Source organism: Bos indicus, chromosome 17, assembly GCF_029378745.1.
Source record: "Bos indicus isolate NIAB-ARS_2022 breed Sahiwal x Tharparkar chromosome 17, NIAB-ARS_B.indTharparkar_mat_pri_1.0, whole genome shotgun sequence".
Lineage (NCBI taxonomy): Eukaryota > Metazoa > Chordata > Mammalia > Artiodactyla > Bovidae > Bos > Bos indicus.
The window spans coordinates 29,917,670-29,936,192 of NC_091776.1; the positions used below are offsets into that span (position 1 = coordinate 29,917,670).

Sequence of the window (18,523 nt, forward strand, 5' to 3'; positions counted from 1 at the left end):
TAGAAAACACAGAATAAGCTGGAAAATAAAATTTTTTAAAAAGTTGGAAAATAAATACAACAGAACTGTAATGACAGTGAAATCAGAAATGATAATAAATGTAAACAAAGTAGACTACAGAGCATATTACATTGGATTGAAAAAATTTAGCTATATAGTATATATAGGAGAAATGGCCTGAAACATAAAGACACGTTAAGACTGAAAGAGATAATTTAAAAAAATACTTAAATTCAGTCAAAGCAAAATATATTTGAGTCTTTAGCTTCAAAATTAAGCTAAGAACTCCTTTATTTCTATTTTTAAGAGGAAATTCTTACATTTAATCATATTTTTCTCCCTAAGAGAATGGTTTATATAATTTTCTTCCCTAAAGTTGGATTGCCAGTGTATTAAAATATGTTAATTCTAATATTGTCAGATTGCTTTTTCATTTATACTCTAATCAACAACACCTGAGAACGCCCTCCTCATGGTAGCACTAGGACTTTTTTTTTTTAACCAATCTCTTTGATAAAAGGAAATTATTTTTTAGTCTTATATTTCTCCAACTTCAGATGTGGTATGTTCTGACTCATTTATGGATTTTCTCCTTTGTGAATTATCTGTTCATATCTTTTGTCCTTTTTTTTTAAATTGGGTTGTCTTTCTTATTAACTGTGCAATTTATGCCACAAACTATTATCTTCTCATTGCTTTAGACTGCAACCTCCAAATCAGTGTTGAATAACTGTGACAACAGGTATTCAATGGAATGGCTCCAATATTCTCTGATTATAAAAATCAGCAGGAAAAAAAACACTGTGTAACAGTTTATTATATTTAAGTAGTTTCATTTTATTCCTACTTTACCTTGAGTATTTCATTAAGAATGGCTGTCTCACCATTGAATATTCTTTTTCCTTATGTCGCTCAGTCATATCTCTTTGTGACTCCATGGACAGTAGCCTGCCAGACTCCTCTGTCCATGGGGATTCTCCAGGGAAGAATACTACAGTGGGTTGCCATGCCCTTCTCCAGGGGATCTTCCCAACCTAGGGATCGAACCCAGGTCCCGCAGATTGCAGGTGGATTCTCTACTGTCCGAGCCACCATTCCTCATGTTAACTGCACTGTTGAATTCTTCATTGTTAAAATGTTTATCATTAATATATAGGTATTTTCAGATAAAGGTAGAGAAACAATGTACTTACCATTTAAAAAGTTAATTTTTAAAATTCATTTGCCTCCTCTTAAATAGGCAATAAGTTTACTAAGTTATTTTAAATTAAGTAAATAAATCAATAAAGTAACTTACCACTATTTATTTTTTTAATAAAAATGCATTTGCAGAAATGTTTCATCACAAACTAGTGCTACAAAAATAAATATAAAACAAATATACATGTTTACATATGTTACTTATAACATATACATTATTTACATGTTTAAAATTCAGAAACTCCAGCATGTTTTGTCCATGATTCTTAACATGTCTAAAGTAGGGATAACAATAAAAAAGCACAAATATACCACACACCATCTAGATTTTGGCTTCAAAAGACTGTTCAATACAAACATATAAACACAGTAATTTCAAGGGTATATGTTCTAAGAGCAAAGTTAGGTGTTCTATTTTAGTCTATGACCACTACATTTTGTGACTGAAGTTCCATTCTGCTTTGTTCTCTCATTGGAAGACAGACATCCTTTATGGTACAGATTAAAATTCTCGTTTACAGAAAGGCTTTCTGAAGAAGTTTTTTAAAATAAAAATATCACTTGAAAGCCAACAAAAAAGTTATTTATTAAACATATATCTAAAAGGAGCTTTAATCAATGAAAACTAGGAGTTGGATTAGAAAACATCAAAAGGATGGAAGAAAGACACTGTAATTTCTGTTTGATGTATTCTGGTAATTTTTCATTTTCTCCATACCTAAGTGAAGCAGAAAAGAAAAAGATAAAATCATAACTTAATCACTTGGTTTGTATGAATACCAAAAGGCACAGTAATTTTTCAATGGCAAAAGGCAGTGCAGAAAGATTATACAAAATTATTAAGACACTAAATCATACTCATTTGTATCCTTTTAAAATAGATCAATTTCTAAATGTATTTAAATAATAAAATAGATCAAAAAACTTGAACAGATTTTATACAAGCTGAAAATCTAGATTCCTCATTAAGTTGAAGACCCTAAAGAAAATACAAACTAAACACATTATAATAACATTTCCATTAAATATCAAGATTTTCCAAACTACCATATCAAGTAAAAATCTGAACTTTTATCTTGAACATTTTATACCTGTATCTTTCCACTTTCTAGAACATTTGGAAGATGTTGTTTTAACAAGACCCCTCAACCTGTGAGTTCTTTAAATGATGGTACTGCATATATACACACAAAAGCAGTTGGTAGACACCCACAAACTATGTGTATCCCAAGTATTTCCTCCACAATAAGCACTTTTCATAAAGTAGCATGTTTGTATTGGCATCATTGGCACCCTCCCTCTTTTTAGGAAGTTATGGTTTGAAATGTGGAAACCAAACCACTGCTTTTGTTGTTGTTGACAGATTTTTCTTTGTTAGCATACGTATTGTATTAGCCTGGCATATACCCTCATTCAGAATGAATATATACATTCAAAAAATTCTTTTAATCATTAATCCCTTTACATTAGATCAGGGGGTACAGCCTTTCATTTGGGAAAAATAGTCTGGTTATCTATTAAGATAAAGATTCTTTGTTTCTGTGTTCTTTTATATAAATTATTAATACATTACTTAGAACTCAGAAGTCCATTACTTCTGAAAAGGGTCAACTTAGTTAGACTAAAGGAACAGTAAGGCTAAAGCAATCTAACCAACTGGTGTGGATAATACATACCAGCTACCTTGCATTCCTGTAGATAATCATAAAATATGTATTTCAAAAGACCATAAGCTGCTTTGAATATGTAACAGTTTAAATAATAAGATGAACTTTGTCAACATGAAAAGAGTAACTTATGTCATTTATTTCAACATATAGAGAAAAAAAATTATAGCAAAGGGCTGAATCTCAACCAGTATTTTAAAACTTACCTAGTTGTTTGACCATCTGGTGATGTATAACTAATAGAAGACACTCCTGCCTGCACGACCAACTGGGACCCATCATTAAACTGAACCCACACAGCTCCACTAGTTAACTAGAAAAATAGTAAGCATACAAAATTACTATATAGCAGAGCATACATTTTTAAAAGGCACTTGTGTTTAACAGGTTTTTCACATAGTTAAAAAATAACAACAAAAAAACAACCCTTTAGGTAACTACAAATTTGGGGCTGTGATGGCAGCAACATTTGAGAATACCCGTATTTTTTTCAGGTGATTCCTTTAATAGATAGGACATCAGAAATTAAATTTATTCTACATAAATCCTGTTTTCCATTAATTTCTACCAGGACGTCTGAACAAGTGTTTTTCCTTTCCCATAGTATTTCTAGCTAAGAACAGATTTAGAAAATTACCAATCAACACTTCATTAGATTACAATTTTCATCCATTCTTTGTTCTTAGGCCACAAGAATTTTTGTTCTGCCTGAGAACGTTACATCTGTGCTTTTGAAACTTGTTCCTTTAGTCACTAATACTTACAAGTGCCTGCCACTCCAAACTGTACAGGAATCCAACACTGGGGTTTACATCCAGATTCTGTCAACTAACTAGTAGCAATGTGCAAGTCAACCTATCCATCATAAGCCATAATTTTACTATCTGAAAGGAGATGGCATCAACTTTACTAGGTTTTATTTTGGGAAATAATGTGACAATGTATGTGAAAAACATGGTACTACATAGGAGGTACTCACAAATGCTGCGTTCCCTTCATTTCCTACCTCCATAAAGGACTAAGCTGTATTTTACTTCACTGGTAAGTGAAAATTCCATGTGCTATACTCAAAAGTCTCCAAAATTCAAGTTTTCAGATAACATACACATATAGGTTTACACCTACATAAAATTCTTTAAGTTTGCAATTCAGTGTAGACCCAACTTTAAAATTCAAAAAATCTTTTCAGCCAAATCAAAGTTACTCTAATATAGATTACAAATACTTTCTAAAACTTAAAATGCCTGGACGTTCTCAAGTCCTAATGTTTAGCCATTATTATGACCTCTACTTGGTATCAACTAGTTATCTAGAGTTTTCCAAGTGTATACAAATAAAAAATTTTGAAAATTATTAATGACACACCCAATGCAAAAAAGGTGTAAAAACTTTCTTGCAAAGAGAAATCTTTAATTTATATTTTTTGGTCACTGCCAATCACTGTGGAAACCAAATTACTACATACTTAGAAAATTAAAATTCACTTGCTTAAAAGCTTCTCACCTGTGTAGCCCAACCAACATTTTTCACAAAAACAGACTTCAAAAGTTGTGCTGATTTAGGGAGACAATCTTTAAGACTTCTAGGAGAGCTGTTTGTTTCAGAAGCTGCACCCGTAAGGCCAAGTCCTTCATTTGTAACCACCTACAAACAGTAAAAGAAAGGAAGATATCATTTCTAAGCATTCCAGTAAATGAACCTTAGCAAAAGTAGATAATGACCAGATTTTCATTATCTTAATTTATAAAAAAAAAAAAAAGGTAAAAAAATATTATCACGTTATAGAAAATAAATGCACAGGACAGGAAAAAGCATTTTCATTTTGGTAGACTTCTTTTATTCATTTCCCCAAAGATATAATTTTTCATAGCTACAATTAAATGTTTGTGAACACACACACACACACAGATCTATTTCTTTAATCTTGTATTTTACTATATTGCTATATCATCATCATTGGCATGATAGTTCATTTGGTAAAAATATAAGTTTATTTAACCATGACCCTATCATGGATATTAAGGAAGTTAATGATATTTTACTAGCAAAAATAAAACTATATATACGTTAGTACATTTGGTGTTTTCCCTGAGGAGTCAGGTTAGGCCTTGCTGAGGTAATGCTTAAACTGAGAGCTGGAGGAGGAGAAAGCAAGCCATTAAAGGGTTCAGGAAAAGAAAAGCAGGTCAAGTGAACAACATGTGAAAAGGCCCTGAGAGTTTGACATAATTAAGCACAGACAGTGCTGGGGTAAAGTAGTTCAGGATGAGGCTGGAAAAGTAGCTAGGTGATGGTAAGACCACAGGTGGTTTTAATTTTATATCAAGGACATTAGGCAATCATCAAAGTTTAAAAGTACAGAAGTGACATATATTTACTTACAGGAGGATTAAGTACTGGTGCCTGTTTTGGAGAAGCAGCACTATTTATGATCATTCTATTCAGAGATGGTGTCTCTCTCATTGGGTAGTTTGGATCCACAGGAGGAGGAGGTGTTAAGGCCTTAGGTGAACTAGTACTACTAGGTCTTCTGAAGGAGAAAGACATGTCAAATACATTCCCTTAAAGCTTTCAATTTACAGAAAACAGAAGAATGCTCATAATGTAAACACTAAACTTAAAAAATTTACACATTTTAGTCATATTTAATACATTTCAAACATTTACCTTCCTACGATTATGGGGAAAAAGGGAGCACTTCCACTTTTCTTTTCCTCTTCTGAAATTATGGATTCCAGTGCTAAACAAATACGGTGGCCCTGTTTCAAAAGAGTGCTTTCTGTCATTACTTCACCTATGTCATTTGTAATGTTATTAACTGGTTAAGAAAACACCTACTAAAAGTCGGTACATACCTCATTAGCATGGTTCATATACATTTTTACCTCCTCTTTTAAGCTATTAACTTCACTTTCACCTTTTAAGGTGTAAGATCTGCCAGTCTTTTCGATCACCTGAATTAAATCTTCTGTTTTGTGTATCTTTGCTCCTTAAAAATTAAGCAGAAAATGTTTTATCATTTCTATAAATATTCATTATATGTATATAAATATATATGTGAATATATATGATATTACATTCATTATCATACTCCAGTATACAATAGCTCCTAGATCAAGGTATCATTTACATTTACTCACTGGCCATTAATAAAATGAGGCTCTCAAAGTAGTATTCCAATAAATATATGCCATTTTTCTTTTCTGCATACATCTGGCTTAAGTTTGATACTTTTATATTTTTCAAAAACCACTACTCATACAAATACGTAAGTGAAGGACAGCTATAATTATGTGTACTGTGTGAGTATATATTCTGTGTCCCTTAGGACACATAAAGGAGGAAACTTTACAGATTAAAAAGGAAACATCTTTATAGATTTAGAAAATAAGATTCTCTGGTTCAACCTTATCCTTTTGCAATATTTATTATTCTAAACATTTGGTATATGTCCATTTAAGTTCTAATAAGAAGTAGCATATCAATCAATGTTGTTAAACACACACGCACGCACACACGCTGTGCTAGGGAATTCCCTGGTTCTCTAGTGGTTAGGATTTTGAGCTTTCCTTCCTGTGGCCTGGGTTTTAGTCCCTGGTCTGGGAACTGAGATCCCACAAGCACATGGTGTGGGCAAAAAAAGAACCAAACTGTGCTGAATTAAAAAAACAAACCCACAATTACAAAGTTACAAGCTAAAGGGGAAAAAAACAACCATTTCTAAATGGCACTTACCATCATAAAACCAAACCTCAAAATCAGCACCAGGGGAATTCTCCATCAAAACACATTTAGCATATCTTGTAAAATAAGTAATTTTAGGAGATTTAGATCTTACAAGCTGTACAAATCTGGAAGCATATTGATATTTTCGCCAGTACTTTTCTAGGCAGACAAAAGAAAGAAGTTACCTAATCTTAGGGAATGAAAATGTTGACATAAATTCAGTAATGGTCTTAATATTTATTTCTACTCTTTCTCAAAAATTTAAGTCAAAAGTTAATAATTCCATTACCCATGGTTAATAATCCTATTAAAAATAAAATATTTTAGAGATGGAAGTCTAGTATTTTAATGAAAACTAAAGACAGTATAATAAAATTCCCAAGATGTATGTAACAAAATCTGATGGATTAGTATCATGACTATTAAAAAAAAAATCTCTCTTTGAATCACTGACTCCTTATTAAAAGTAAGATAATGACTCTAGGGAAGTTTTAATAAATGAAAAGAGTTCTATCTAAGATATCAGAACCAAATGACTTTGAGAAAAAGAAATGTAGCACTTTTTATATTAGTAAAGTACAGCATGCTAAATTTTTGTAGTTCCCTATAACCGTGGTCATTTATGGGTTTCCCTGGTGGCTCACGGAGAAGGCTATGGCACCCCACTCCAGTACTCTTGCTTGGAAAATCCCATGGACGGAGGAGCCTGGTAGGCTGCAGTCCATGGGGTCGCTAAGAGTCGGACACGACTGAGTGACTTCACTTTCACTTTTCACTTTTATGCACTGGAGAAGGAAATGGCAACCCACTCCAGTGTTCTTGCCTGGAGAATCCCAGGGACGGGGGAGCCTGTGGGCTGCCATCTATGGGGTCGCACAGAGTCAGACACGACTAAAGCGACTTAGCAGCAGCAGCTGGTGGCTCAGATGGTAAAGAATCTGCCTGCAATGTGGAGGACCTGGGTTCATTTTCTGGATCAGGAAGATCCCCTGGAGGAGGGCATGGCAACCCACTCCAGTGGCTCTTGCCTGGAGAATCCCCATGGACAGAGAAGCCTACCGGGCTGTAGTCCATGGGGTCACACAGAGTTGGACATGACTGAAGTGACTAAGCAGCAGAAGCAGCAGTGGTCATTTATAATATTTAATAGTCTTGCCTACCTGCTTTAATTCTAATAAGGTTAGGTTAGATAGGTTCTCTCATTTTCTTTTAAGTCACCTTAGGGAAGTCTTACTGCTCAGTACTTAATTTTCTAATTCATAATATCCAGAAACTGAACTGGGAGTCAAATTTGATTAACCACAATTACAAGGCATCATTATGTAGCACAGAAAGATTTCAAAAGTAAAAAACCAGATACTTCACGTTGAATTTTTAACACTATTCTAGACAAATTGTAACTAAACAAGTGTACAAAGTATATTTGTGGACACATGACTAATATTTCAGAGTTAGTTTTTCCTTAAATAAAGTAAAATTCCATTTTAACAGAACATGCCTGAACACTGAATTAGTAAGGTACAGCACATCTCACCAGATACAAAGTTCTAACAACATAACTTGCAGCCCAAATGAAGGCAAAATACCTACAATTTATGATATCCACCTGTATAGAGTTTATGTCTATGGATTTATATAAATCCATTATCTAAATTTATTCCCTGGTAAATTTACATACCTGGTAAATTATCAAAACTGTACCTACTGATGTTATCAGTAGGTGAGGGTGGTCTATCAGCAAGAAGAAAACCTCTTCCATCATTTGGATAATAAATAGTGATCTGTCAAAAAATTTTAAGAATTCTAATTATATGCCATTAAGTTAAAGAACTATATTTTGTCACTAAAATTATAAAAAGAGCTCACATGAAGATTAAATTTTATTTTTATTGAAAACGCTAAATACTCTAAAAGTAATTTTTTCACTGTTTAAACTTAAGCCTAAAGTTTAGATTTTGTTACTAGTTATAATTATTTTTAAACCACACTATTTTAGTATGCTATTTTAGTTTTTGAATTCTATATATACTATCATATCAGGAAAAGTAATTTAAAAAATTGTTTTGTAATAGAATGAATGGAATGGTAAATACTTAGGTGATGAAGCTGCAAGATAATAAAAGTGAATCTACATTACCATACTCCCATCACTAGATATCTGAAGAACTTCTTTCACATATTCTTGAGATGCATAATCCTTCAGAAGCTCCACACATACCTCCTCTGAATCAAGTATGCTCACCTAAAAAAAAAAACAAAAACTAAAATCAGTAACAATTATTTATCAGAACATTCTGACATATATATTAGTGAAAAGCAAAGTACTTAACCATGGCAAAACCAAAAATTAACATAAAATAGCTGCTTCACTGCAATAGTCTAGATCACAGGTGTATGTGAGCACAACTGTGAAACATAAGGAGTAAAGGTGAGATGGTATAATGAGGCGTGAAATAACCAGTGAGCAGAAAGGAAGCAGAAGGCAGGGTGGAGAATTTAAGGGCTTTGGAAAGAATAGCCCTCCAATTAAAGGCAAGACTGGGTGAAATGGAAAACAAGGGACAAACAGGATGAATAGGGAATTAAAAAGTAAATATCACTATTCCCAATACACACAACATTAAAAAAAAAAATCCTCTACTTATTTTTCATATTCCTGTTAAAACATCAATAGTTCGAGATGTTAAAAAGTTATATTTTCTAGTTTATCTTTTTGAGACTGGATTAAATACAGAAATGAAAACAAAAGATAAAATACTAATATTAATTTAGTGATTAGGATTGTGAATAATATTTAACACAGCATTTGGCCAATATTACTTCTAAATGTTTTTCATTATCAACAATTTAAAGTTCATATCAGTTCACCATTCTTAAAGTATCCAGAAGAAAACAATAGCTATTTTTCCATAAACATGCAATCTCTTTTCTCTTACGTGAGTTTATCAAGTACATATAAAAAATGCAGGGACATTATAGGGAACCGAAAAGATACCATGCTTGATACCAGAAACCATATACTCAAGGAAATCATACAGTGATTTAGAAAAATAACAGACATACCACGGCCTTTTTGGTTTTCTGTCGGATTGGTTTTAACCTATAAGCAGTCAAAGGAGATGTAATGCTTCGTAATGTACGCTTCTGATAGACCAACGGTGGCTCCACACCCCTAGTCTTGCTTTGTTCACAAGAAGGATCTAAGCCAAAAACAGATTCTTGTTGAATTATTTCAGGTTTAGTGTGATATGCAGTCATATATTTCACGGTATTCAAATGTTTTACAGAACATGCATTGTCAGAAGCATTGCGGCTTCTTTTGGCTCTTGTATCAGTCTAGGCATTTCCTGATGTGTCCTGCAAATCTGGATGGCCCTGGAAATCTGTTTGGGCTAATACTGTGGTGCTCAGTAGCTTCTCTTAAATGAGCTACAGTATACATAAAATAAAGCAACTTAGTGAATAATTAAAGTCAAGTCTACACAAAACAATGTCATACTGGTTACAACAGCATAATTTTTTATGAAGAACAAAAGAAATCTAGTTTAAAAAAAAAACAACATAATTTTTCAGTTTAAGATATGGCATAAGGGACTTCCTGGCAGTCCAGCCATTAGGAATTGGAGCTTTCACAGCCAAGGGCCCAGGCTCAATCCCTGGTCCGGGAACTAAGATCCCACAAGCCATGCAGTGCGGCCACAAAAAGAGAAAAAAAGATATGGCATAATAGTGACTTTAAAAAAAGATAGTGACTTTAAAAGGATATTTTAAGCTAGCCTGCAAAGGAATACCTTTAAATCTAAGACTAAGAAAGAAAAGATACCAATATGAAATTAATTTTTCAATCAAAGCAAAAACTAGTCACCTACTAAATGGGTCACCTACTAATGCTAAACAAGCAACTGCCAATGCTGCAATAAATACAGATTTGAGAGGAGTTCCCAAATAATCATTCTACATAACATGTAAGCTAAGGACTATTTCATTTTTACTTACAAAATATGCAACTAAAGCTAAAACACACTGAAATATACTAAATAGCTTTAATATGATTAATACTTAATATTACAAATGTTATTTGTAGCTACATTTCTAAAAAAGCTCTTGTTGAACTTTACCTATTTAAATTTTATATATCAACAGTTCTAGAGTTCACATGGAGACAGACATTATTTTTTTAAAAGCCCTTAAAATGATTAGAGTATATAAAACTTCATAAGGCAATTTTTCTAATGCTAAATCTAAAAATCTGTATCTCGGTTTTCCCCTTAAGTGACTTTTACATGCTTCCCCGCCTCACCACCATTATAATAGGAAATATCTTATATCAAGTAATATACTTTAAAATTGCAGCAGCACTACTAGAGTATTATAAACAAGGTTACCCCAGACATGTCCATGTTACCACACAAGAAGTATCTATAAACACAGTAGAAGGTTAAGTACAAGATTTAAGCACAGGGCAGTTTTATAGTTTAAAACACATAAGGTTGAATTATCAGCTTTAACAAGTACATACGAGAAGATTAATTATCTTTTGGGCTCTTGAAAATAATACACATACAAAAAAATAGATTTGTGGTGACAAAACAACTCTACTTAAATTACACCCATATATTATGTACTTTGTCTGAAGTAATATGATACTTAGTAAAAAATTATCCTCTCCTCTCCATATGTTTCTTCCATATGTTTCTTTTTTATTCTCACTTTTGCCCATAATTATTTTCCAACCCACTTCTGTGAATCTAGCATGTTCATGAAGGAGAAATGTTTAACTTTCAAACTCTGGGTCTATAAATGAAATAATGACTTAATGACAGCTGTTTAACAGTGTTTAGGTTTTAGTAGCTGTGTAGTGTATGCGAGGTCCCACTGGTATACTATGATATCCATACCCCCTTATAGTTAAAAATAAAATCAACCATCTTTTGGTTATTTTATAGGCACTGATACAGGTACTAATTACAGAGCGACTGTGAGAGCAGAGGGGTTTAGAGACTGAAGTCTCTGAGCCAGAGCGTGTGTTAGACTCATGTCTCTTCTATTTATGGACAGTGTGGCTTGGCAAATTAAGCTTTGTGCACTCTAACTTCCTCATTTGTAAGACAGGATAATAATAGTGTCTTCCTCCTATAGTTTTTGTGAGAATTTAAAAAGTTAATAATATATGTTAAGCATTAAAGACAGTGGTTGATAAATACTCAAAATGTATTGTTTTTACTATTATTATAACTAGGTTTATTCAAAATGCCATTATTTCCTTAAGAAAATCCAAAGAGAAAACTGCAATGCTTGCTAAGTGGCCAAATTATTAATATTTTATTAAATAGTCCATTAAAAACTGACCATTTATTTGCAGATTCCCAAACCATTGTTGCACCATTTCAGTCTGAGGTGTCTGTTCAGGAAATGGAAAGGGAGTTTTTCCTGGACAAAGATGATTGGAGCTAAAGAAAGAAAAAAAATTTTTCCATAAACTAATAAAAAATTATCTGATAATAACTTTGTAAGATAAAAATACTTTAAAAAGAGATTTCTTTTAATACGAACACCTAAAAACTTAGATTAATAGTAGAACTCAATATTTACATAACTAAATTGTCTCTACAAAGCTAAATTCCCATGCCAAAATGCCCAAAGCACTGTGACACTATTTCTATATGGCTACTATCCTCTTGTAATTTAAGAATAAAAATTAGAGGGAAAAAAAAAACCCAAACACTAGTCACTAAAAACCTAGTCTTCACATGAGAAGCAGGTAACAGTATGATTACTCGTCACTTAAGCTCAGCTACTCTGTGTGTGTGTGTTTATGTATGGTTACTGTTAAGAGTACTTTAGGGATCACACATGTTTAAAATATGATATACTGCACTTGAGACCTGCTTCATATAAAATTAAACATGACACTAAAAATTCCAAAGTATTAAACACATACTACAGATACATCCATGAGCACATATACTCATTTTAATTCTTAACTACAATTCAAAATTATCATTCTGACTTTCTCCCTATTAAAAAATAGAAATCATAGTTAAGAAGTGCCCCAGGAATATCTGATAGGATTAGAAAAAAGGTACCCCCAACCTAAGTTACAAGCAGCTTCATGTTTGTGATAATACAATGCTTATCTAAAAGTACAATGCTTTTGATAGAATTATTCTTACAGTGCTTGATTGTTATCAGGTCCTTCAAAAGATCCAGAACTATTGGATGTTTTTTCCTTAAAGAAGTGAAAAATATTAGCATCGTTGTTTGTGGGTGAGTATCTTTCATTTTCCTCCACTCCTGATCGTTTGGATTTTGAAAGCATTTCTGCTGAGTAACATCGTTCCATTGTGTATGTTTTCACTCTAGACTGACCATGAGAAGTCTCAGATCTATCAGACGAATGGGCTCTACGAAGGTATCGAGAATGTGGTCTTTCTTCTGCCTCTTGGATTACTCTTCCCCTTCCACTATTACTGGTTTCTTGTTCTTGATTGCCCCATGAAGTATAAAAGCTGCTTCCATCTCCTGAAGAAGAAAAATCACTTGGATTTTTATTCTTTGGAAATATAGTCATTTTATTTGGGAGTGGCTGTTCAATCAAAAGTCGTCTTCTGTCAAATAAACTACCACTTATACTGGTACTGGAAGAAGCTGTAATTGCTGTAGAAATTGTGGCATGTCCACTATCAATCGAGTCTTCTACAGTTCCTAAATCCTTGCTTTTTTTTGAAGAATTTCGGGACATAAAAGGATGATCTAATACTGAAGACAGACTTAAACGATCTGCTGGATTTCTACGAAGTAACTGGTGAATAAGGTCCTTGGCTTCTCTTGACAAAAAAGTTGGCATTTCATAATCTGCCAATACTACTTTATTTAATGTGTTCTTGACTGTGTCAGTGTCAAAAGGCGGTCTCCCAATAAGTAACGTATAAAACATACAGCCCAAGGACCAAATATCAGATTCAAGTCCATGTGCACTTCGAGTTGCAATTTCTGGAGAAATGTAATTAGGAGTTCCACATAATGTATAGTGCTTTTCATGTGGCATTTTCAACTGAGCTGCCAGCCCAAAATCAGCAATCTTGATGTTCATATTACGTGTAAGTAAGAGGTTAGAAAGTGTGAGGTCCCGGTGTAATATACCATGCGAATGGAGATATAACATTCCTGTGATGATTTGGTGCATGAAGTGTCGAGCTGTTAGAATGCAAAAAATAAAAGTTACAACTTATAAAATCTGAAGATTCAGTATTTAGAATACATTACGAAACCCAAGCACATAAGCTAATATTACAATTAATGAACTGGTTTGTGGCTTAGTTTCACCAACCAAAATACCACTCTGATAATTTTATAATATTCTTTAATATTTCCCTTTAAGACATCGAGGCACTCCTTGTAATCTTTGTCTTTTACAACTGATGAGTTTTCTAATACAGTTAAGGGATACTTACTTTTATTAAGAATTGAGAATGACTAGGGTTAACTAGGGTAACCAGAAGTCCATAGAAATTAAGAGAAAATATTTATAATTAAACAAAAAATTCATAAACATGCTCAAATTTTAAAAAAGAGGAAAGCAACCTAAAGTTCCTTTGATGTCCCTATGTTCTGCACGCATACTCAGTCGTGTCTGACTCTTTGCGACCTCATGAACTGTAGCCCATCAGGCTCTCTGTCCATGGGATTTGGTTGCCATTTCCTTCTCCAGGAGATCTTCCTGACCCAGGGATTGAACCCGCATCAGCTACATCTCCTGGATTAGCAAGTGGATTCTTTACCACTTCACCACCTGGGAATTGGCCAGCTATACTTTCTCTTCTGTGAACAGTGTCCTTATATCCCTCATCCATTTTCCTATTCATTTGTCTTTTTCTTTTTAGGCATGCCTTATTTTTCTTTTTTGATTGCGCTGGGTCTTTGCTGCTGTGTGCGGGCTTTCTCTAGTTGCAGCGAGCAGGGGCTACTCTTCACTGCATGGTGCATGGGCTTCTCACTGTGTGTGCAGAGCATAGGCTCGTAGTTATGGCACATGGCTCAGGTTTCGATGGCTGGTTCTACAGCAAGAGCTTAGTCTCTCTGTGGCGTGTAGAATCTCCTGGGTCAGGGATTGAACCTATGTCCCCTGCATTGGCAGGGGGACTCTTAACCACTGTACCACCAGGGAAGTCCAGGCATGCCTTATATTTTAAATGTTAATTGGCCAGCCATTTATTTTATAAATATTTTCTTCCTATCTTTAACTTTGAAATTTGTTGAAGTTGCTCAGTCGTGTCCAACTCTTTGCTACCCCATGGACTGTAGCCTACCAGGCTCCTTGGTCCATGGGATTTCCCAGGCAAGAATACTGGAGTGGGTTGCCATTTCCTTCTCCAGGGGATCTTTCCGACCCAGGGATCGAACCCGGGTCTCCTGCATTGTAGGCAGATGCTTTACCGTCTGAGCTACCAGGAAATTTGTTGACAGTATCTTTTGTGATATACATTCTTGGTTTTAATTAAATTGGTAATTCATTTCCTTCCTACTTTTTGTAAGTTATGTCTTATATAAGAAGACCCTACTATATAAGAAGACCCTACAGTATTATGAAAATATACAGTATTCATCATCAATATGTATATGAATTTTTCAATTTGTATAATGTACTTACTTTCAGTCTAAGGATATAAACGTTTCCATGACTCTTAATATGTGTGACCAAATTGTTTTCTAAATGGGTTAAATATAGAATCAAATGGACAAAAAAGCCTGTCAACAACCATCTTTCTTAGATTTCAATCTAGCCTGCAATCTCAGTTAGCAGGGTAAGATAATTTGAAAACCATCATTTCTGGAACTTCCTTGGTGGTCCAGTGGGTAAGACTCCAAACTCCCAAATCAGGGGGCCCGGGGTTCAATCCCTGCTTGGGCAACTAGATCCTGCATGCATGCCACAACTGAGTCTGCAAGCCTCAATGAAGATTCTGGGAGCTGCAACTAAGACGCAGCACAGCCTAAATAAATAAATAGACAGATAGAAAACAATCATTTGTATGATGATACATGGACCTTACTTGATCCTGATCTGAAATATAAAAATGTTACTTCTAAGAAACTGTGGAAGCTGAAACTGACAATGTGTTTGATAGTAAAGAATTATTAGGTGTGATAGTGACTTTGTGCTTACTTTTTGTTTTTTTTAAGTCTGTCTCATTTAGAGATAAAAAGATGTCTATGATTTGCTTCAAAACACTCTGGGGCACTGGGGGAATAAGAAGAGTAAGATGAAACTATTTGACCATGAGTTGATAGTTCTGAAAGATGATTGGTAAGTTCATAGGGGCTCATATTACTCTCTCAGTTTAAATGTTTGACATTTTCTACAGCAAATGGGTTCAGAAACTACTTTATAATTTTCTAGATGTCAAAGGATACACATTAAACCGTGACCAATGATTTAAAATAAAGGATAGTAAATTTCTCCTATTTATTTCTATAACATCTAAATTATTCACATGAATTAACAGCTGTTTAAAGTTTGGTGGGGGGGAACAGTCTCCTTTTGTAGCCTAAAGTAATAATTGAAACAGTTTTATTAAATATTACAAAATAGTACATTCGTCAAAACTACAAAAAGTAAAACTCATATCTACCAAAAATTTTTTTTAAAGGAAAAAAAAGAAGTATGGCTTACCTTCATTTTCTGAGAATGGTTTTCTTCTGTTTTTTAAATACCTGTTCATTTCTCCGTTATGGCACATTTCTAATACTAGGTACACATAATTGTTATCTTCAAAATAGTTATACAGCTGAAATGTAAAAGGGTGTAATAAATTATAATAGAGAAAAATTCAATGTCCTTGGCCACTTTTATAAAATGTGTATCTTACCTCCAAGATAGAAGGATGTTTCAATTGGCAATGTATTTTCACCTCATTTTGGACTCTCTGTACCATTCCAGCTTTGTACATGGCTTTCTTATCTATCTAAAATAACATGAGAGTTTCAAACATTCACGATAAACTTTCAAATGTGAATCTGTCATGTTAACTTTGAAAAAAGAAAATATACTTTGAAATATTATTTAGTCCTTTTTTCTACTTTTTAGATCAATTTATTCTGTTGTCTGTTTTCCCCATGCACCCAGCAGAGTGCTTGGCAGAATGAACATTCAATAAGTTTCTCCAATACATTCCAATATACTCTATCAACTTAAAGAATTTATAGCTCAACTATAGTATCTATGATAACAACAACAACACAAATTTAGCAAAGTTTTAAAAGAAAACTTCCCTTCCCTTTTTCTACTGGTTTAGGTGTTTATTAATCTGCTTATATTACTCCAGTTAGACTAACTCCTAACAATCAAGAATAGTATTTTAGCTTGTTACAGTGCAAAACAGAATTATGCACAAGGGTATTCTTCTTCTTATAAACAAATTATTATTTGTTCTTTGATTTCTACCAATTACTCCAAGTATGCATAATTAGAACAGATACTAGATCTAATGAACATTAGTAAAGATAAGGCATTTATTTAAGATATCCTTAAATTCACCTGTTGGAATTACCGTCTTTTGCTTAAGCAATGGGTTTTTTACACCATAAAGGAAAGGCTGGCAGGTAAGGAGTTTCTAACATCTCAAGTAGCAAACCTCTCTAGTTATTTGCAAAGTAGAAGTGAGAAACTGATTAATATATTCTTACCATTTTGATTGCAACTTCCAAACCAGTGTGAATGGACTCAGCTCTATAAACACCAGCAAATGATCCTTTACCAAGCAGATTTCCAACTCTAAAATCCTTAAAAGTTAAAATTAAAGAATATGTGTGATGACTCCCAGAAGTAGAAAGGAAGAGAAATAGGAAGGAACTGGAAAGAGGATAAAAAGGATCGAAAGGAGAATTTGCATTTAAAATTCAAGCAGGTATTACACCTCAATACAGCTGGTGTCTGGGGTAGACAGCATGTTGACGGCTTGTGTGTCTGTGAGCTTCCAGGCTGGTTTCTAGATACAGCACCCTAATGATCTGGTTCCTTAGCCTCAGCAACCTCTTCCCTCCTCCCACCTCCAGCCAACCCCTGAGAGCTAAGGGCTGGAACGGAATCCCGCCGCAGGTCCCGCCGGAGGTAACCGCCATCCCCTTGGAGAAGGGGGAGACACCCTAGCCCAGCTCTAGCGCGGCAGCTCCGGCGGGATCACTGACCAGGGGGCGCCGTATCTACGGACAGAAGGGCGGGGCCGCAAGGGACTCACCTGTCCCACCGCCGCCGCATCTCCGAGGGGCGGGCCGCTCCGCCCCCAAACAGCCGGGCCCGGGTGGTTGGGACCCTCCCCAGGCACTTCGGAGCCCGCCCAGCAGCAGTTAGTTTCGTCTTATCCCCCTTCCTGCCAGAGTCTCGAGACCCGGCACTCCGACTCCCGCCCGCCCTACTGGGGACTGCCGAGTCTTTTCACCTCGATCTTTTCTCCGATGCAGGTCGCCATATTTCCAGGCCGCGGCCCGTGCTCCCCGGATCAGCTCCCTTCACGCAGTTCCTTCGAGGCAGCACTCCAAGCAGCCAGCAGGTCTTGGCGCCCATCAGGCTCGGCTCTCTAGGGCGCCGCTCTTTGCGACGACAGCACAGCCACAGAAAGGTCTACCGGGCACCTTCTGACGCCTGGGCGGCGCCTCCGCGCTCCCATTTTGAAAAACTCCCGCCGGTGGCTGTCCTTAGAGGTTGGAGGTGACGTAAAGAGGCGGGTCGCTCCGAAGAGGTTGAGCCGGGCCGCGCATGCGTGGTAGGCGCCTTAGCCCTCCCGCCCCCGCACGAGGACCGGAAGTGTTTCGGAGTCCTGCAGTCTTGGCCGGAAGTGTTGGCAGTTCGGCTTTTGGGAGACCAGCTCCAGAAGGATAGAAAGAGTAACTTGGAATATGGACATTTACTTACTTCAAGGTGGGAAAAGGTC

General features: G+C 35.2%; 1 protein-coding gene across 3 annotated transcripts; it reads right to left on the reverse strand.

The window, feature by feature from the left end:
* Positions 1 to 1,289: 1,289 nt before the first annotated feature.
* On the reverse strand, positions 1,290 to 18,494 carry PLK4 (polo like kinase 4). 3 transcript variants are annotated; one of them, XM_019977891.2, is made up of 16 exons: positions 18,032 to 18,494; positions 17,280 to 17,375; positions 16,463 to 16,558; positions 16,267 to 16,381; positions 12,767 to 13,790; positions 11,943 to 12,043; positions 9,657 to 9,793; positions 8,731 to 8,835; positions 8,272 to 8,374; positions 6,603 to 6,752; positions 5,723 to 5,856; positions 5,535 to 5,626; positions 5,250 to 5,397; positions 4,371 to 4,511; positions 3,074 to 3,180; positions 1,290 to 1,918 (listed from the first exon to the last, which is right to left on the reverse strand). In XM_019977891.2, the coding sequence occupies exons 1-16, from the start codon at positions 18,059 to 18,061 to the stop codon at positions 1,816 to 1,818; spliced, it is 2,682 nt and encodes an 893-aa protein (XP_019833450.2). In that variant the 5' UTR covers positions 18,062 to 18,494; the 3' UTR covers positions 1,290 to 1,815. The 3 variants fall into 3 exon arrangements, with proteins under 3 accessions (XP_019833450.2, XP_019833451.2, XP_019833449.2); XM_019977892.2 differs by lacking the exon at positions 18,032 to 18,494 and adding an exon at positions 17,510 to 18,007 and having other exon boundaries at positions 5,250 to 5,394; XM_019977890.2 differs by lacking the exon at positions 18,032 to 18,494 and adding an exon at positions 17,510 to 18,006.
* Positions 18,495 to 18,523: the final 29 nt, after the last annotated feature.

Coding starts and splice junctions, on each gene's coding strand:
- PLK4 (XM_019977890.2), bottom strand. CDS start 17,542: ATGCTGTCTACCCCAGACACCAGCTGTATTGAG. Junction 6,753..8,271: donor CAGTTTTGATAATTTACCAG/GTATGTAAATTT, acceptor TTGTCTGCCTAG/AAAAGTACTGGCGAAAATAT. Junction 5,398..5,534: donor TTCCCCATAATCGTAGGAAG/GTAAATGTTTGA, acceptor TTTCTCCTTCAG/AAGACCTAGTAGTACTAGTT.